The sequence below is a fragment of the Diceros bicornis genome, chromosome 24 (genome assembly GCF_020826845.1).
Source record: "Diceros bicornis minor isolate mBicDic1 chromosome 24, mDicBic1.mat.cur, whole genome shotgun sequence".
In the NCBI taxonomy this organism is placed as follows: Eukaryota; Metazoa; Chordata; class Mammalia; order Perissodactyla; family Rhinocerotidae; genus Diceros; species Diceros bicornis.
The window spans coordinates 10,073,079-10,095,082 of record NC_080763.1 but is presented as its reverse complement, the minus strand read 5'-3'; the positions used below and the strand labels follow the sequence as shown (position 1 = coordinate 10,095,082).

General features: G+C 32.5%; 1 protein-coding gene across 1 annotated transcript in view; it reads left to right on the top strand.

Annotated features, from left to right (window-relative positions):
* The window catches only part of C24H14orf39 (chromosome 24 C14orf39 homolog), a 50,356-nt gene extending 30,910 nt beyond the window's left edge, over positions 1-19,446 (top strand). The window contains exons 12-18 of the mRNA XM_058567056.1: positions 3,605-3,690; positions 3,780-3,838; positions 6,550-6,611; positions 7,940-8,085; positions 10,415-10,553; positions 14,428-14,482; positions 19,007-19,446. Coding sequence (XP_058423039.1) covers positions 3,605-3,690; positions 3,780-3,838; positions 6,550-6,611; positions 7,940-8,085; positions 10,415-10,553; positions 14,428-14,482; positions 19,007-19,212 — 753 coding nt within the window. The 3' untranslated portion in view covers positions 19,213-19,446. The remainder of the gene's footprint in view (positions 1-3,604; positions 3,691-3,779; positions 3,839-6,549; positions 6,612-7,939; positions 8,086-10,414; positions 10,554-14,427; positions 14,483-19,006) is intronic.
* The last annotated feature ends 2,558 nt before the right edge of the window (positions 19,447-22,004 follow it).

The following is a 22,004-nucleotide window of genomic DNA, read 5'->3' as shown; positions in this document are numbered from 1 at the left end:
TGGAGAGGTTGAGAAATATAGGTGTTTTTTTTATTTTTAAAATCAGAGCACAGAGGAAAAGTAGATTTTGGATAGGATAGAAAACTGGCAGTTTCTGCCAAAGGAACAAATCAAGTAAATGAAAAATAAGTAAGGATGTAGAGAATCGGAATAACACAATTAGCAAACTTTGTGCCCAACATACACAGAATTCAGATAAATTTTTATTTTCAGTATTCCCCCAAATTTGTCATTTACTAGACTAAAAAAGATAGCTCAACCAATTCTAAAAAATTGCTATCTTCACTTACCACAATGTAAAAAAATAGAAGTTAAACAAAAAGCCCTCTCCTCAAAAAACTATTTGGCTGAGGAAAATGAAATTCACATACTTTCAAATTACTTTTGAGTTATGGAAGAAATCAAAATATAATTTAAAAACTGTTTAAAAGAATACTATAAACCAAAACGTGTGGAATATAGCCAAATTGGCCCTCAGAAAGAAATTTATATTTGAAAACAAATATAATTTTCTAATTATATCTGTTCTCTCTATATATATTACATCTATATATCTAACTATATATTATATATTATAGATATAGATAGAATATATATCTATATATGTTCTATTAGAATATTATATATGTTCTAACAATATTTTCTAATAAGAAAGATTAAAATTAACTTTAAGTATGAAAAGTTCAACTCCAAGTATGAAAAGCTCAACTCAAAATATGAAAAGAACAAAGTAATAAGTGCAAAGAAAGGAATTAATAAAGAGAAAAGCAGAAATTAATGAAATAAAAAGTTGGGTTAATCAATATAGCCAAAAGTTAATAACTTCTAAATATCAACAAAATTTCAGCAAGTATAAAGAAAAAAGAAAAGCCTCCTCACCCCAAAAGAAAAGAATAAAAAGAGGAAAAAGTTCATAGCACTACTCATATGGAAGAAATCTTTTCAAAGTCCTAATAGAGTACTATGTAAGACTTTATACCAATACATTTGAAAAATTTAGGTGAGATGCACAGTTTTCTAGGACAATATAAGTTGCTACATAGACTGAAAAAGAAAAACATGAATAGATCAATAACCTAGAAGAAACCGAAATGTAAGCAAATGTCTATTTCCCTCTTTGCTCCCTAACTTCCCTCCTTTCTTCCTCTGCCAGACACACCCTTCAGAACATACCAGACTCGGTTTTTCAAGTGAATTCTACCAAACGTTTAAGGATTAGATCAGAATTCCTCAACCGTGACACTATTGACATTTTGGACCAGATAATTCTTTGTTGTGGGGTCATCTTGTGACCCACTAGAGGCCAATAGCACCTCACCCCCAAGTTATGACAATCAAAAATATCCCCAGACACTGTGAAATGTCCCCTAAGAGGCAAAATTGCCGCAATTGAGAACCATTGGATTAAATAATCTTTTTATGCAAACAATTCTAGAGTATAGAAAAAATTAGAAACCATCCAACAAATTGTATATAGCTAATCCAGTAGATAGCAAGGACAAGAATAGTGAAAGAAAAGGAAAACTATATATTAGTCTCAAGAATGAGCGTAGATGTAAAAATCCTAAATAAGTTATTTGCAAACCATATTTGGCACTGTAACATTAAAAGAATAATGTATTATGACTAACCTTGGTTTTCCCAAGGAAGGCAATGATGGTTTAGTATTAGAAAAATCCATCAATATGATTCACTACATTAACAGATTGATAAGAGATTTTAAATAAATATTTAAAATAAAAGATGTTTAAAAAGAATATTAGGGAGATTCATACCATCAGATATCAAAATGTTTATTTTTTTACTTTTGTTATTGAGATATAATTCACATATCATAAAATTCACCATTTTAAAGTGTACAATTCAGTGGTTTTTAGGTAGTGTAACCATCACCACTAATTCTAGAACATTTTCATCATCCTTCAAAATTTTTAAACATTATCAAAATGCAGTAATTATAACAATGTGGTGCAAGAAAAGACAAATTGATCTATGAACTACATCAAAATAAAAAACTTCTGTATGACAAAAGACACTAACAAAGTTAAAGGACAGTGACAGAATGGGCAGAGGATTGGTATCCAGAATGTATAATCTATTAAGAAATACATAATAATTCTTACATATTGGTAAAAAAAGCAATAAAAATAGGCAAAAGCTAAGGCAGTTTGCAGAAAAGGAAAGACAGAGGGTCACTAAACATAACAAGATGCCTGACCTCAGGAGTACAGGAAATGCAAATTAAACCAATGAGATACCTGGTTTCACTTATCGAATTTGTAGACATTAAAACATTTGATAATATCTAGTGAGGTCAACGATAGTGGGAGTGTTATTTGGTACAACTACTTTGGAGGACTGGTTCACAGTATTTATTAAAAATAAAATGCACATACTCAGCAATTTCACTTCTTGACATCTACTCTAAACAAATACGTGAAATACTTGTACAAATACTTGTACCAGGAGGCATATACAAACATGTATATTGTTTAAAACATATATCCAAACAGTAACAACACTTGTTCTTTAAGGGACAAGTGTTCTTTAAGGGACAAGGCCTTTTCCTTATGATCTAAAAGCACAATAAGATGACAGAATTAAGACCAATGGCTGTTATAACAAAAATAAATGGGATAAACTTTCCTATTAAAATAAAGATATTTTCATTTTGGGTCAAATAGGAAAAATCAGGAACTCTTCAAAATGAGTGACTCAGGAAGAATAAAAGACTTGAAACAGACAATGCAAACATTAATAAAGCAGTGATTTAGATATTGGATTTTTAAAAAATGTAATGAAAGTTAAAAATGAAATATTAGCTCTTTCATACATAAAAAAAGTGTCATATATAAAAAAGAAAGCTTAATCTTTTAACCTACTGTTTTGCTTTCCTATGTGCAATTTGAGAGGTTATACAGGATAGACACAGAAATCAGGTAATCAGTTGAGAAAATGGTAAGATTCATTTGATTAGTCATGAATATGGGATAAAATTTTAAAGGGTTTAACTTAAATGTAGAAGTACTACCAAGCATAGTTATTATACTTCTCAAAAAACACCAGATTGCTTGAGAGTCTTAGACCTTTTTGTTTCCCAGTATTTGACTTAATATTTCGTATGTAGTGGCTTCAGTTAATGTTTATAGTTGTTGTTGTTGTTGTTGTTGTTTTTCGTGTGAGGAAGATCAGCCCTGAGCTAACATCCATGCTAATCCTCCTCTTTTTGCTGAGGAAGACCGGCCCTGAGCTAACATCTATTGCCAATCCTCCTCCTCCCCGCCCCCCCCAAAGCCCCAGTAGATAGTTGTATGTCATAGTTGCACGTCCTTCTAGTTGCTGGATGTGGGACACGGCCTCAGCATGGCTGGAGAAGCGGTGCCTCGGTGCGCGCCCGGGATCCGAACCCGGGCCGCCAGTAGTGGAGCGCGCACACTTAACCGCTAAGCCACGGGGCCGGCCCTGTAGTTTTTGTTGATATTGATGATAGTGATGATGAAGATGAGAATGACAATGCTCTTGGAGAGCCCTGAGTAGCTATGGCAAGCAAAAAATTTTTATTGTTTTGTGTAGCCAAGTCTAATGCTTAATTTCTTTTGTTCAGGTATTTAATGATTCTGCTGTGAATAACCATTCAAAATGTTCACATGTTACAGCTATTAAAAGTTCACAAAATTGTATGCAGTTCAGGTAACTTAAAAATAGAAAAATGCTTTAATTTCTGAAATAATTTATTAACTCAGCAAATAATAATACAATTTTTATTTATTGCATTTTAGATTGGTAACCCCACAGAAACAATCAAATTGCAATCAGTGGTTTGAAAAAGGAGATACAGGTATTTGCTGATTATAATTTTCATAAGAAGTGAGAATAACAAATTATATCAGGTTTTTATGCTATCCAAATAAATTGTTTGGATTGTTTGCATCTCTGGTAAACTGATCATGCATGCCTGGTTTTTAAATACGTTTTTCCCTAAATATAAAACAAATACATATCATTGTAGAAAATTTGGAAAACGGAGAAAAATATACAAGAAACAAATACCACCACCCAGACATAATCAACATCAAACATGCTAGTGTATATTCTTGTCTTTTTTTCCATGCATAAGTATGTTTTGTTCTTTTATTTTTCCCCCCAATTTTAAGCATACTATGTGTATCATTTTGGATCCTTTTCTTCTGACTTGATACACTGTTGAGGTTATTTTTCCATGCCATTAAATAGATTATTTGTAATGACCTTATAATGTGCCATTGTATGGATTTGCTATAATTTATTTAGCCGTTCTCTCACATTGAATATTTGTTATCTTCAGATTTTTTTGCTATTATAAATAGTGCTACTATATTCTTCTACATAATCTTTTACTATCTTGGATTATTTTTGTTGAATAAAATCATAGAAAGATCACAGGATATATATGTATGAGTTTACTGTCCTAGAATCAACTAGCTGTTGGAACTTTGACACACCCTTGAAAATACTCATTCTCTGTCTCTTTATATATATATATGTATGTATATGTAAATATATACATGTATGTATATATAAAATATGTAATATATCATACACACATATATACATATTGTTAACCCAGTAATGAATAAGAATTATTCCACTTATTAGGCTGTATAAAAGTCTTCACTTCTTCTTGTCTATAGCATGTGGATTACTGACTTTTATTTTGAAGTTCTAAAAATGTTCATTCTGGCAGTATAAAAATTCTGTAAATATATGCATATTCAGAATGGTCATATAATATACTATGAGTCTGTTTCTCCCACTCTCGGTATAGGATTTAACCAACACAATATGCTTGCTCCACGCAGATTCTTCCTGCTTTCTTCTGGAAGAAAGAACTATATCTTATTTGCACAAGTGATCTGTTTCACCTGTTTGTAATCCTCTGTATATGCCAAGCTGACAGAGTGTTAAACAAGGGAGAAATGGCTAATTTCTAGGAACGGTACACCCCTAATACAGATATGGGGGGAAATGCATATATCTGGCATAGTCCTAGCTGCCATTGAGCATATATGGTAAAGCTTCATACCCAAGAAGGCATATAATTATCTTAGAAGAAAAAAAGACTCTTTTCAACGATCTCCAGGACTATCTTTTGAAGAAGTTAATGTGTGGTAAAAATAATAGTTGTGACTTAAATGCAAGAGTCAAAACTATAAAGCTTTCAGACGATCAAATAGAAAAACATCTGTTCAAGATAGGAAGGGATTTCTTAAATAAGAATTTAAAAACACAATCATAAAAGAAAGATTGATAAATTTGGCTAAATTAAAATTAAGAATTTCTATTCATCAAAAGACACTATTAAAAGAATGGAAGACAAGAGAGGGTATATTTTCAGTACATAAAACTGTCAAAGGACTAGTTTCCAAAAATGTATAAAGAACTTCTACAAACCAAGAAGAAAAAGAAAGACAACCCAATTAGAAATATGTGCAAAATAAATGAATAGGCACTTCAAATAGAAAAACTTTTGTAGCAGATAAACGTATGAAAAGGTGCTCAGCAAATCAGGAAACTGAAAAATAAAACCACAATGAGATATCATTACACATCCACCAGGTTAGAAAGTCGGACAATACTAACTGTTGATGAGAATGTAGGACTATAGGAACTCTCATAACTATTGGTAGGAACTGTCATTTATAAATGACTGCCTATTGAGACTATACCTAAATTATAATTGGAGCTAATAACTTTGGTGAAATTGAATGATTTCCTAGGGTAGCTCAGATTAGCTAGTTGCCACAACAAAAATTGGTAAGTAGTTTGGAAACTAAACCTTGGAAAATAGTTTAACATCTGGTAAAATGGAAGATACACATACCCTATACCTCATAATTTCACTCCTATGTATATATCTAGAGAAATACAAGTATGTATATACAAGTATATATGTAAAAAAATGTTCATAACATCATTGTTTGTAATAGCCTCAAAGCAAAAACACCCCAGATGCTCATTTGTAGTAAAATGGATAGATATGTGTTTGTGCAATGGAATACTTTACACCAGTAAGAGTAAGCAAGTTATGTCTATATGCAACAATACCGATGAATCTCACAAGCATATACTAAACAAAAAAAAGCAAGACACACTGCACATATATATTATTATTTCATCATATAACATTTTAAAACAGGAAAAATAAACTATATTGCTTAGGTGATAAAACTATATAAAGCAAATCAAGGAAATGATTATCACAGAAGTCAGGATAGTGGTTACCTTTCAGGAGGAGGATATGGGGAATATGGGGCCTATTGGAGTACTCATAATGTTCTGTTTCTTTACCTGGGTGGTGGTTACGTGGGTGTTGTCTTTACAATTTTGTTTGTTAAACTTTTCAAATAGGTTTTATTCTCTTATCTTTATGTATTGGATTGATCTATATTAAATTGCCATTTTTGTAGGTCAAAAACATTTAAATATTGACAATTTCATGTGGTACAGCTAATATGTTTTCTTTACAATGAAATTGCAAAAAGAAAAAAATTGTTTTCATATAACAAACAGATGCTGAGTGTGGAGATAAAGGGACAGTAAGACAATTAAGAGACTCAAAAGGTACCTCACAAGTAAGTCAAATGTTTGCTTTCTAATTTTTAAGCAAAATATTCCAATTTAAAATATTGTGTTTCCATTTTAATTTCAGATTTAGTATAATGAAGATTATTTATCTGAGGTCTAGATGTTATTAGCTTGGTAATCAGGTTGTTATGGTGTTACAGATTGTATCCCTTAGAGAAGTTTAATTTGAAAAATGAAGCCACAGGGGTCAGCCTCATGGCCAAGTAGTTGGAGTTCCGTGCACTTCTCTTCGATGGCCCAGATTCGTGGAGTTTGGATCCCGGGAGCAGACCTACTCCGCTCATCAGCCATGCTGTGGAAGCATCCCACATATGAAGTGGAGGAGGACTGGCATGGATGTTAGCTCAGGGCTAATCTTCCTCACCAAAAAAACAAAAGAAAGTTAAAAGCATTAAAAAAAAAAGTGAAGCCACAGAAAGTTTATGTGAAAACATACAAAAAGAGTTGTCGTTAATAACTGACTATATATATTGACACCACAACTAAATCATGACTGAAGAAAACAATTTTGTTTGGTAAGATTAAGTGATTTCCCAAGGCAATTCAAGACCAGTATTTGCCCAAAACTATCTCTGAAATATTTTTTAAAAGTGGAAAGCTTTAATGATGATAGATGTAGACAATGCCTGTTGAATTTACCATACTACTAAGGGTTAAAACAAGAGAAAAAACATAGAAGTATTCTGCTGTAAATAAATACAGGTAAAAAGCACATTTTAATTTTTTTGGTAGAGGAACCCAAATTGTTTCTGCAATGGGATTTGGTATAACAAACATATTTGAGAAATCACATTCCTAGCTTAGAAAATGATATAAAGAAAAATTAGTATTCAGTTTCTCAATCTTTGCAGAGAACATAGTATAATGAATTTGTAAGGGCAAAAAGTGCAAAGAACATAACCAATGAGAGCAAGATTGCTTAGAAATAAATTACTTTTCCCTTTCAAGAGGTATCATATACAATTCTTGACACAGAGCACGATGTGGAAATTTTAAAAGAAAAATCACTTCTAACCATTTTTCATCAATGTGAGTGTGTTCTGGTTACCATTTACCTTTTCAGCTGTGAGTAGGAGAGGCGGATCTGGGAAGAAAAGAAAAATTAGATAATGAAAAATTAATTATTTTTCCATTTTTTTAGCAGATATATTTTGGTACCCCTTTCACCAATTATTCTTATTTTGCCTGTTTTATCTATGAAATGATAACATCTTAGATTAATACGGTGTTTTCCACCTCAAGCATTTTTACAATTGTGAGTTTATTAATGCAATAACATTCATCTTTATAGTTTTCTCTTACTTTGAATTTGCAGGTTCTATATGCAGAACATTTTGGAAAGCCAATAGAAAATAATAGTGATGAAGTAGAGGAAAAGGCTGAGAATTTTCCATTAACTCCTGAAATTCCTTCATTTTTAAGAACTCCAGAAGCTGTGAAAACACCTGAATCTTTGGAGAAGTTAGTGTTCCATAAACCCCCCTCATTTGAAATTCGGGAGTTTAATTAATAATTATAATGAAAGGGGCCGGCCAGGTGGTGTAGCAATTAAGTTCGCGCACTCCGCTTCAGCGATGGCCCAGGGTTTGCAGGTTCGGATTCTGGCCACGGACCCACACACCACTTGTCAAGCCATGCTGGAGCAGGCGTCCCACATATAAAGTAGAGGAAGATGGGCACAGATGTTAGCCCGGGGCCAATCTTCCTCAGCAAAAAGAGGAGGATTGGCAACAGATGTTAGCTCAGGGCTAATCTTCCTCACGCACACAAAATAATAATTATAATGAAAGAATCTACATACTGAGTTATATGATGTAAATAATTGATAGGAATAGTAAAATGCCTAAAACGTGTAACTTAAAAAGGTTTTTATTGTGGAAAATTTCAAATATATAAAGGAGAAAGAAACTAGTACAATGAACCTCCATGTACCTATCACCTTGTTTGAACAATTATTAACATTCTGCCAGGGCCAGCCCTAGTGGCCTTATGGTTAAGTCAGGCACACTCTGCTTCAGCAGCCTGGGTTTGGTTCCCGGGCGCAGACATACACCACTCATCTGTCAAGTGGCCATGCTGTAGTGGTAGCTCACATACAAAAAAAAAAAAAAAAAAGAGGAAGATTGGCAGTGGATGTTAACTCAGGGCGAATCTTCCATAGCAAATAAATGAAGAAGAAGAAGAAGAAAAAAAAAATTCTGCCATTCTTGTTTCATAGACCCTCTTCCCCATTTTTCCTGCAACATTTAGCTGTAGATGGCATAGATCCTGAGTGCTTATCCAGTGTGATAGTATATAGATTTAAGATTTTCAAAAGGATTAAAAAAATATGCAAAAATTTAAAATGTCAACCTACTATCACATATGGTAGATTGTGGACATCATCAAATAATGTTTCAGCAGTCATTTTTCCTTATGTTATAGTGTCTAAAGCAAGACTTGTCATTCTGTTAAGTGACCTTGGTAGCCGTAAATATCTCTAACATGATTATTTAACTTTGGTGACCACGGATTTGTAGTTTGCAGCCAAGAAAATAGTGCTGCATTTATTTATTTATAATAAATAACTGGCAAACCCCGGGCTGCCGCAGCGGAGCGCGCGTACTTAACCGCTTGCACCACCGGGCCAGCCCCAATAGTGCTGCATTTATTTAACCTTTTTGTTTAGTTCAATCCCTTCCTCAATGCTGAAACCTTAAGATTCCTCTAAAACATATGTCAGATTTCCTTCATCAGGGATCTCTCACCTGTCTTCTACCTCTGTATTTTAAATTGCCAGTAGGAGTTGTATATATATGAATGTCATGCTGTTGACTCAAACACAGCACATTCAAAGTGGAACTCATCATCAAATCTGAGAACTGTAAAAGGATGTGGCAATCATATGCCAAAACCTCTCTTTATGGTGAGAAAACTGATCTGTAAAGTTAAGTGACTTATTAATGGTCATGGAGGTAGTTATGGAAGTATCTTCAGACTTCTATTACATTTAACAAACACTTATATAACACTATGTCTAAGCATTTTATAAATATTACTCATTTAATATTCACCACAACTTTAGGAGATGTAAGTTACATTATTGTTCTTATTTTATAAATGAGGAAAGAGAATCACAGGTGATACAACTTGTCAGTGATAGAATTGAGATTCAAACCCAGGCAGTTCTGCCTCCAGAATCCATGCTTTTAACCACTAGGTTCTATAATGTCTTGTCTAATTACTTTTCTCAAATCATCTTATAGTAACTCCCTTTTGCAACAATCTGTAATGGCTGGCTTCATATCAAGACTAAAATCTTGTGAATGGCTTTCAAGATCTTGGGAACGGTGTAGCATCAAGGATAAGAGCTTACGTTTTGAACCTGGATTGCTGCATTCAAATCCCAACTCTGGCACTTAAGTTCTTTTGAGCAAATCATTTAACCTTTCTATACTTCAAAATCCTCTTCTGTAGAATGGAGGTGATAATAATAGTACCTATTTCATAGGGTTATTATGAGGGATAAGTAAGTTAATGCCAATGGAAATACCTAGACTAGAGCCTGACGGTATATTCTCAGTAGGAATTCATTATTATTATTCCATAATTGATTGGTCTACTTTACTTAACATTATTCTCCACCCAAAACCATCTTTTTCTTCATAGGTTTGTCACTTCAATAATTACATCCCCCCATCCCTACTGTGCTAATTCTTACCTCTATGCCATTGCTTATGGTACTTACCAGTCTGCAATATTTAATAACAGATTTTTAACATTTTGATGATTTTTTATTTCTCTGTAACAGAAATAGAAATACAATACCTGAAGGTCAAACACAAAAGGAATCCCCTGGATTTTCTTTTCTTATGAGTTATACTTCTAGATCACCTGGATTGAATTTATTTGATTCTCCTATATTTGATTCAGAAATCTCATCAGATCAGGTAATATGAGAAGCTAAAGTTTTATTTCTGAAAAATTGTCTACTGGAACCTCAAGTAACTTTAATTCTTTTGTACCAAACTGTCTTGGAGGAGAGTACAAAACAGGCAATTTTTTAAAAAATTCTGAGTATTGATAGTATAGCAAAGTTTCCCCATTATCTTTTTGTTTTCAACTTCAGGTGCCCTAAATTGACCTCTATTCATAAAAAAAGAATCTCAGGATAGAAATGATTTAAATTGTAGTTAAAGGCAGTTTAAAAATTAATTTGGCTTTATAGTTCATGTGTCTAACTTCTAAACAAACTTCCACATAGTCTCAGTGTGAAAAATGTTCCAGGTTATTAGTTGGTCTTTTCATCTACATGTATGTACGTAGCAGCATTATCATTGGTTAATTTTAAAAGACCTAAATAATTTCCTTTTAATAGTGATTTCTACTGTTCAGTGATAGAAATCATGATAAAGTGTTTATTTCTGTATTTAGCAATTGAAACTGAAAATTAAAACATGCTTTATGTGATCAGTAGAGACAGCATAGTGTAGTGGTTAAGACTACGCTCTGAAACCAGGATACTTGGTATTTGGGGTATATAACTATGTTTCTTATCTGTAAAATGGAAAAATAATTTTTACCTTAGGGTTTGTGAATATTAGATGAATTTATTTACATAAAGCACTTAGAAAAGGTCTAACCACTTAATAATGCTGTAATAAGTAGAAATTATATTTGTAATATAATATTAGGTATTATATTGTTATTGCTCATTTAAATTAGTCATATTTAGCCAATTTTATATAGACCTACATCCTACATCCCCCACCTTATGTTAAATTGTTGAAATTAGAAATTTATTGATGGATGATATAGAACTATATACATTTCATAGTATTTCATGTCTTCAACTTTTGTCAATTTTTATTTAAATGCTTATTTAAAAAACAGGTAATTCTTAGAAGGTGTGTGCTTGGTGTTAAAAAATAGACTACAGTTACTTAATTCTTATTTACAATAGTAATATAAATGCAAAATACATGTATGTAACCTTAACAGGAAACACATACATTTGGATAAAGAAAACTGCAAAAATTACTAAAAAAAAATTATTGAAGAAAAAGATGTATGAAGTAACTGTATAGGAAGAAAATATTGTAAATATGTATTTCTTTCCCAAATAATTTATAAATGTAATCCAATTCGAATCTAGTTGGAATCCTGGCAAGATTATCTTTAATTTTTTGTTTTGTTTTGTTTTTGTAGTGGTGGGGTTGGGGAAGGAGACTGGCAAATAATTACTAAGTTTTCTGATCAAGAATAATCAAGAAGGGCTGGCCCCGTGGCTTAGCGGTTAAGTGCATGGCACCCGGCGGCCCGGGTTCGGATCCTGGGCGCGCATTGACGCACCGCTTCTCCGGCCAAGCTGAGGCCGGGTCCCACATACAGCAGCTAGAAGGATGTGCAGCTATGACATACTACTATCTATTGGGGCTTTGGGGGAAAAAAAATAAATAAATAAAATTATAAAAAAAAAAAAAGAATAATCAAGAAAATGTTCAAAAATAATATTGGTAATAAATTAAAATGGAATTCTAAAAAATACTTAACCCAAAATAAGGCAGAAAAGAAGGAACAGAGTAACAAAACACAAAGGAAACAAATAGTAAACTATTAGACTAAAATATGAACTTTTAACAATTACATTAACCATGAATGGGCTAAACACTCCATTAAAAGGCAGCGATTCTAAGAATGAATAAAAAGCATGACCCAACTATAAGCTATCTACAAGAGACACATTTTAAATATAAAGACAAAGACAGGTTAAAAGTAAATGGATAGAAAAAGATATATCATGAAAACTGTAAGCATAAGAAGGTTACAGTGGCTATATTAATATCATTATAGGTAGTCTTCAAGACAAAGAATATTGCTAGAGATAAAGAGAGACATTTCATAAGGATAAAAGGTCAGTTCATAAGGAAGATTAACAATGACAAATGTGTGTGCTCCTAATAATAGCTTCAAAATACAGACACAAGAATTGATAGAATTAAAGGGAGAAATAGACAAAAGCATGAACATAGTTGGAGATTTTTAACACCCCTCTCTCAGCAGTTGATGGAAGTAGACAACACAATCAATAAAGATCTTTTATAAAATCTGAACAATACCATCAACTCTTTTCACCTAATTGACATTTATAGAACACCGCATTCAGCAACTGCAACATATATACTCTTTTCAACTGTTGATGGTACATTTACCTAGAAAGACCATATTCTGGGTCGTAAAAGGAGTCTTAATAAATTTAAAAGGATTGAAATAATACAGAGTATGTTCTTTGAGCACAATAGAATTAAATTAGAAATCAATAACAAGATGTTAGGAAACTCCTAAATATTTACGCCATGGATCAGGAAGAAATCATGAGAGAAATTAGAAAAGATTTTGAAATTAATGATTATGAAAATTCAGCATATCAAAAATTGTGGGATGCTGCCAAAACCAGAGCAAAATGATGGCTTTAAGTAATTTAATTGATAATTTAAATAATTAAATTAATGGAAAAGGAGAAAGGTCTAAAATCAGTGACCTAAGATTCTACCTTAAAAAGCTAGAAAAAGAAGAAAGTAAACCGAAAGTAAGTAGAATGAAAAAATAAGAAAGAGAAATCAATGAAATAGAAAACAAACAATAGAGAAAATTAACAAAGCCCAAGATCATTCTCTGAAAAAAATTGACAAAATTTATAAACTCCTCACTAGACTGACAAAGAAAAAGATAAGTCAATTTACCTATATTAGGAATGAAAGATACCTATATTGGTACCACTATGGATCCTACAGACATTAATAATATGAGATTATTATGAAATAGAAACTGGTGAGGGGGAACTTCACTTTCTAATTATTGAAACATCCTGTAAATCTTGAGCAATCAAAATAGTGTGATAATGGTACAAGGATTGATAGACTGATCAGTGGTACGGGCTAGAAGGTCTTGAAACAATTCAGAATGTGATAAAGATGGGACCACAAATTAATAGGGATAAATTAGGCACTTATCTTACACTGTACACCAGTAGATGCATTAAATTAAAAGTGTTAACCATAAAATATTTCAAAAGAAATATAGGTGAATATTTACTGGATCTTAGGAGGAGGATTCTCTGAGCATAAAAAACAGTAGAAGAGCTCAAAGGAAAAAAAAAGAGTTTGAAGTTTGGGTTTGGTTACATATGAAATTTAAACTTCTAATTTAATTTAAACTTCTAAAAAATTTTAACGGTAAAATGATAGTAATATAAAATATTTGCAATAATATGACAAAGAATTAATATCTTTAATATATAAAGAGCTTATAGGTACCAATAAGAAAAATTACTGCCTCAGTAGAGATATGAACAAAGTTCATTTGGTGAATACATAATTCACTGAAAAAAAATTTAAGTAACTTATAAAATCTCTGGGAAAAATAGCTTTCCTTATTAATTGTCAAAGAAATGTAAATCTGAGCATAACAGTATTTTATAGTCAGGAAAACAATACCAAGAACCTGATTTGTAAAGGGACTTCAGAATAAAGCAAAAGTTGTTAGAATTTTAGATTATATTAATATTCCAAAGTAGGAACCATCGTTAGTACAATATATATTGACTATTAATATTTTATTGCCAGAATCAAGCCGTATTTTAATATAAGTAAATGATGGGTTTTGAAGATAGATCTCTTTTTAAGTACAATAGTGTGCTATGTAGATCGTTGCCATTTTGTCTACTCTAATTATGCTTATTAGAAGAATTAGAATTTAGATTCAAATATAAATATACTGTTATACTGATTTCATGAGTAATATTTAATGAAAATTATTTTTCAGTTTAATGAACGTTCTGCAGGAAATTTAAATCCTCTCTCATCACAAAAAGAAATTGGTGAGTGATTTGAAGTTTCCTACATATAAAAACATGCCAACTTTACCCCTTTGTATTTAGTTTCTCTCTAATTGATTTTCTTAGGCATCCAGTTTATTCTTTAAAGATTATTGTTACTTCTGTACCACTCACTGATTATTTTTTTTTTTTTTAGCAATTTAGTTTCTTCTTTCACTACTTGACTGAAACTTGCCTTTCTTTAGTATTACTAATGACTTCCAAATGATCAAATGTTATGGGTATTTTGTACTTATTATCATATTCAGCCTCTGCAACATTTGATATAGTTGACTATTCCCATCTTCTTTCTAGAGTTTTTGGATTTCCTCCTCTCTCTCTCATGCTTACTTTTTATTGGATCTTCTTTCTTCTTTTATCCATTGAAGAATTAATTTATTCAACATAAATATATATGTGGGTATAAAATATGTATATTTTATATCAGTTACTGCTTTTGGCTCTGGTAATAGAATAGTGAACAAGAATATAGACAAATAAATGATTATATAATATATTAGAGCACTAAACAACAGTTGATATGGGTTTGAATTGGCAGTCAGACTCACATTTTAATCTAATATGAGGTTTACTTAGCTTTATAGGAAGATGCAGGGTAGGAGATAACAGCATGTGCAGTATCTTTATCTCATTGAGAGGCCCACCAGCTGCCCAAGTAATAAGCTTTCTTTTGCCACCTTACCCATGTGGGACATGTAAGACTGATATGGACAAAAGGCATGATGATGCATGTAGGTTATCTTGACACGCAACAGCTGCAACCTCAGCTTCCCACCAGTCTTTTATACCATTCTAACCATGAGGCCCAAGGCCTGTATACTAACTCACAGCTCCTCTAATTCAGGTGCAGTCCCACACAGTAAATTAGGCAGACACAACATTCTACATTTACCTTAATTCTGTATTTTCTAAGAAAACAGTGCTGTGAGAAGTGAGACTCCAAAGTCATTGTTCCAGGTGGGCCTGGATCATCACAGGCTTGATGTTAACTCTTTACTCACTGGTGGTAAATATTATGAAGAAAAGTAAAGCAGAGTAAGGGAAATAGGGAGCACTGGGATTGGGGAGATGGTTGCTGTGTTACAAGGAAGTCAGGGAAGGCATCACTAAAAGGCAACATTTAAGCAGAGACCTGAGAAGGTGCGGGTACAAGCTACCGGGATAAGTGTTCTAGGCAGAGGGTGCAAAGGCCTTAAGGTGGGAGCATGCTCAGCATGTTCATTGAACAGTAGGTAAATTGGTATGATTGGAATCAAATAAGGAAGGAGAAACTGGTAGGAGATTAAATCAGAGAGGTTGGAGGGGGAGCAAACCATATGGAGCCCTTAGATCATTAAGGACTTTGGGCTTTTTCTGAGTGAAATCGGAACCCATTGGAGAGTTTTGAGCAAAGGACTGAAGTGATCTGACAGATTTTAAAAGAATTACTTGGCTGCTATGTGGAGAACAGACTGCGTGGAAACAAGGGTGAAATCAGGGAGATTGATTACAGGTGAGAATTTGATGACGGTGAGGATGGTGGTATTAGAAGTGGTGAGAAGAGGTCCGATTTTGATCATTAAGTTTTCTGAGGATAGAGTTGTAAGGATTCGCTTATGGACTGGATGTAAGGATTAAGAGAAAGAAACAAGGATGATGCCAAGATTTTTGACATGAATAACTGTAAGAATGGAGTTGCCATTTATTGAAATATGGAAGGCTATAGAAGTTACTTTGAGATTGACAGGAGCTGAGAGTTTAGTTTTGGAAGTGTTATCATTGAAAAGCCTATATTAGATATCTAAATAAAAGTAAGTAAGAAATTATATATATGAATCTGGAATTCAGTGGGGTAGAGACATAGATTTTGGAATTGTCGTCAATGGTATTTAATGCTATGAGATCAAAACAAATCTATCAATTGTAGACATTCTTTAAATGTCCATCATCTAAAATGTTAAATCTATTTACATTTCTCCTTTGATGCTCTCATTCATTTGACACTCATTCACTTCAGTGCTTTCAAATATTATAGTACAGGTGATAACCAAATTCATGTCTTCCCTCCCTCACTTCTCCTAACTCTAGGACCTTATTTCTGATGGTGTAATAGATATCTAAGACATCTGTTGACATTAAAAACTCAGCGTATCTGAAATCAAACTTGTTCTCCTTCTAATGTACCTAATGGTATCTCCATTACTCTAGTTGCCAAGACTCAGAACATCGGTGATAATTATAACTTCTCTCTGTGCCTGTGACCACATTCTGCTAGTCATCAAGTCATATCAGTTCTCTCTCTGAAATATTTATTTCTTTTTCTTTTCTGTTTTCATTGAAACCATTATCTTTCAAACTCTTTTTACCTTTCACTTGGGCTATTGCAGTAACATCATAATTGGTCTTTTCATCCTTTTACCTTAGCTATAGATCACAGCCCAATTAATCTTCCTTATGTAATGTTGGCCATTTCACTGCCCTAGTCAAATACCTTCAGCTCCCCATGGAGTATCAATTATGCTCCTAATTTTCTAACCTAGCTCCAATATACCTTTTAAGCCTTTTCTGTTATAAGAATAATCTATGCTTTGGCCAGACTGAAGAACTCATGGCATCCCAAATATGCCCACACTTTCTAACCTGCATTTTTCTTCCTGAAATTCTCAACTTCCATCTCTTTCTAACCATCTTTTCAAGACCAAGTTCTCATCCATAAATCTTTTATTTCCCCCTTCAACCTTCCATTTTGAGATCTCGTCTTCGCTTTTGTGAATGTCTCTTCTTTTTTACATTCTACCATCTGTGGTTATTTATGAATATGTATAAAATCTCTTCTAATCACAGGTTCTTTGAGGGGAGGGACTCTTTTATTTACATTTGAATTCACTACAGCACCAAGACTACTGCCTTGCACAGTAATCTATTATTTTCTTTACAACAAGAATAGGAGTTTTATGGAGACTTCTTTTGAACTTCTTTTCTTCTGAAATAAAAAAAACCATCAAATTCATTTATTCAAAAAGAGATTCAAGATTTTAGTTCTCTCTGGATCTAGAAGCTATGTTATAGCTATTTTCCTTTGGTTAAGTCTTATGAATGTGTACTTAAGTCAGTGGAAAAATAAATTAAAAAAGGAAGAGAGGAAGAACTTAAGTATCTTGTAATCAATCAGTCCATCCTTCTGTCCATCCGTCCATTCATCCACCCACCCACCTACCCTACTGCTGGTTGGCTCAGCTTTATTTAGGGTGCAATAACTGAGATGTTTAAAAATATATGAAATTTCAAAATGGCGCAAAATAAATTATTTTGCTTAATATACTACTTGAATTAGCTTTCTATGGAAAAAATATAGATGCGTTAAAAGACTTGTTTCAAGTAAGTCTTTGGATTTCTGTACATTTTAAATTGTTTAATAATAATTAAAAACTATAATTAAAATGTTGAAAATATATTTTTATATTTAGAGTCTTAAATAATATAATGAATGAAAAATAATAATTTTTCTTAATGGCAATTATGAGAATCATCAACTAATTCTTTATGTAAAGTTGATTTCAAAAATTCCTTTTAAAACTATAGAACTCTTTTCACTGTTCTGTCAATTTCCTTGAACAGTGCCATGAATACTATATAGTGTAGTTAATAAATAATAGTTGAATAAGTTTAATTTATGCAATATCTCTCAGATCCAACATTTCTTTCTCCATTTTGTTTGCTGCGAATGTAGGTAAGGCCAAATTTTCATCATCTCTTTCCCGTTATCCCCACTTCTAGACACTCTCCTATTCCAGCCTTCCCACACATTCTCTCCTGAATAATCCTTATAAAGCAGTTCAAATCCTGCCATATCTCTGCTTGAAAACTCTAATGGCTTCCTGTTACCTACCAAATAAGGTCCAGATTCTATAGTTGGACATTCAGCCATCTTTCCAAGCTCATCTTCATTAATTCCCTTTTAATAACTCTCTATTATTTCTCAGTACTCCTGACAATCTGAATTGATTTCTGTTACTCTTGTACTTTTATGTATGCCTATTTCTTGCCTCTGTGCTATTCTCTTCATTTGAGGTGTTTTACCCCTCTTTCTACCTTGTATACTAGTTCTTTATATACTTGAGTTTAAATTACTTGAAAGTAAGGTTTAGGTTTGAATTTTTTAACCTTCCATAGTACCAAGGACAATACTTTGCACATTAAGAGGAATACAGTTGGGCCGGCCCCGTGGCTTAGCAGTTAAGTGTGCGCGCACCGATGCACCGCTTCTCTGGCCATGCTGAGGCCGCGTCCCACATACAGCAACTAGAAGGATGTGCAGCTATGACATACAACTATCTACTGGGGCTTTGGGGGAAAAAAATAAATAAATAAAATCAAAAAAAAAAAGAGGAATACAGTTAAATATCTGCTTAATAGATAAATAATTCAATGTTCCCCTATTTATTGTATGCAATATACTATAATTCAGTAGGTTATGCAAATTATGTAACATGAATAGCATGATATTTTAATATTTATCTTCCTCAGGAAACTTATTTGGGAAACCAGAAAGAGAAGATGCCTTTACATTTTCTTTTCCATCAGATTCTTCTACTCATACGTTTGGAGCTGGAAAAGATGATTTTAGTTTTCCGTTTTCATTTGAACAAGATCAAAATTCAACACCTTCTTCTGTAAAAGGTTTCTCATCTTCCTCACAAAATACAACCCAATTTACTTTTTTTTTGAACTAATTACTAATTTCTTGAATTATTTTACTGCTCTGTCTAAATTTACGTTACTTAAGATATGAAGACTACTTTCTTTTGTTGATTAAAGCAATAATGGGTTCCCATAGTTACATTATTTGATTATATTTATTTAAATATTGAAAGAAATTAAGTGTATGTCATCTAATTTTGTTTTTATGCATGGCATTAGCTATAATTATTAATTTGGTTTTGATTTTGCAAGCCATATCCAGTCAGAACTCTTATTAATCTTAATAGAATTTGATGCTTTTTCCATTAATCTTTATTGTAAATGTTATGCCTGCTTCTTCCCAGAACCTAAGTTTAATTGTAGTAGTAATTTAGGTGCTTTGATAAGAACAAGAACTCCTTCAGGCCCTGAGAAGACCTTTTAGCAATGCAGAAGTAATTGTGCAGAATTAGTGTGTACTTTAATGAGGTGTACTTGTACTTTAGCTACTAAAAAATACTTTTAAAATTATTGTGTTTCACTTATGCTTCACTGTTGCAGTATGCAGAGTGGTACTTTAATAATAATATCAAAGAATTTATGTTATTGATAGTGAATAAAATATGTTATTTTCTTCTAATACAACAAATGGTAAAATTCTAATTTTATTGGTTATTCTAATATCTTTAATAGAAGGAAATTAAATGTGAAGGGCTATAATAATTTCTGAAAGTTGATTTGTTGTATTAATGGTAATACTGTTAATATATATTTTTGCTTAAACTTTTTTGAAGAACATTTAAAATTTTGTTTCTTGTCTTCAACAAAAGATTTACGTTTCTGTTTTATCTACGGTATTTACTTGTCAATTATATAGCTTAAATGAAGATATTTAAAATTCGATGAAATTATCTAAACATATTGCTCAATATCTTTGTATTTTGTGCTTTTTAAATTAGTTGTATTCAGTTATCAAGTAATAAAAAATCTGACTCTGTATTTTGGTTTGTGATTGCTGACAGATTTTAAGCCTCACCCTGTCTTTTTCCCTTTCTGCCCCATCTGGTCAAGCTGATAAGAAAGCCCAGATGCTCCCTTCTTTGGCTCCAGTGGGAGGTTCAGACCATGTATAGGAATTCTTGCCCTGGACCCATGCCTAACCACTGTAAAAACCCAAAGCCAGTCTCCTTTCTTTGCTCTCTCAAGCCATCTTCAGACTAGCTTGGGAAACTTGTCCTTCTCTCCCCAGAAAACCTTATTATATGAGTAATAAACTTTTTTATATTCTTTTGGGGTGTGTATGGTGTCAACAGTCTCAATATCCAAAACAGATTTTGGGTGAGAGTCTTTCCTCGTCAAGGTGTCTACAACATATCACAATTGTATTAAATTAAGCCTTCCTGAAGACATTTTAGAAATCAGAAGGATGATCTAACTAATGATAGAATTTAAGAAAACTTTGGACTGTGTTTAAAAAAAAAAAGCCTTCCACAGCTAGTCAAAAGATGAAAATTTCAGATAAAAAGCTGGAGTTTTTGTTTTTATGTCAAGTATTTATTTCATTGACCATGTGATTGAATTAATTGGTAGTTTTGATATACAGTCATGTACCACATAATGTTTTGATCAACAACGGACCTCATATATGACAGTGGTCCCATAAGATTAGTACCATATAGCCTGGGAGTATAGTAGGCTATACTATCTAGGTTTGTGTAAGTACATTCTATGATGTTCACACAATGACAAAATCACATGACACTTTTCTCAGAACGTATACCTGTTGTTAAGTGATGCATGACTATCATAAAGATGTTGACTATATACGAGAAAGGAGAAAAAAGTTGTAATTGGTTTATTTGTTATTTATTAAGAAGTTAAAAACTGGTTTTAGCCTTGAGAGTTCCAGGGATTACATGGTTTATTTTTACTTTAAATAGAGAAATGCCTAGCACACCAGTATAGTTAGATTTATCATGTATCTATAAAAGAGGTAAAATAAAGTATTTTTAAAGTATTTACAGTGTACATGGCATTTTGAGAGCATATAGAGGAGCTAAAAGACATAGTCTTATACTCAAGGAACCTATAATTTAGTTGGTAATAAATAACAAACCAATTATATTTTTTATAACTTATGAAACAACAAAAACACACTACAATAAAATAGTTTCTAATCAAATCCTATGGTTTATAACTTGGTCTGTGGTAGAGAAGAGATTGAGTGCTTCAAGAATTAGAAAAAGAAAGGTCCTCATGGACTGGAAAGCCTGGGAAGGATTCGCTGAAGAGGTAGGATTTGAATTAGGACATTAAAGTTACTTAGATTGTAAAATTCTTGAGTGTAAGGTTGATGCCTTTTTTAGCTTTGCATTGTTTATTGCCTAACTCTAGTGGCTAGTGTTTAGTAGGATTTCATTAAACTCTTGTTGAATTAATTGAATTAAACTGAATTGGTAAAGGAGACAGGGAGGGCTTTCTAGTTAAGGGGAACAATATGAGCAAAAGAAAAATGCAATCATAAATTTACTGTGTGTGGAGGAAATTCAAGAATAGGCCTAACTGGAGTAGAGAGTAATAGTGGGAAATTGAGTTTAATAGATATGGTAGGACTGATTTATAGAGGATCTTCAAGTGTTTTGATTTAACACTTTAACACTTTAAAATTTCTGAGCCCAATAAGGAACTTAATCTTAAATGCCAGAGTTGCAAGAGAAGAGTAATGACTAAGAAAGATTAAACTGACAATACAGTCAGAGTTGGGAGAAATTAGAGTTAGATAAACCAATTAGGAGGCAATTGCATTGGTCCAGGTATGCAGTGATAAGCTCCAGGTGATAACAAC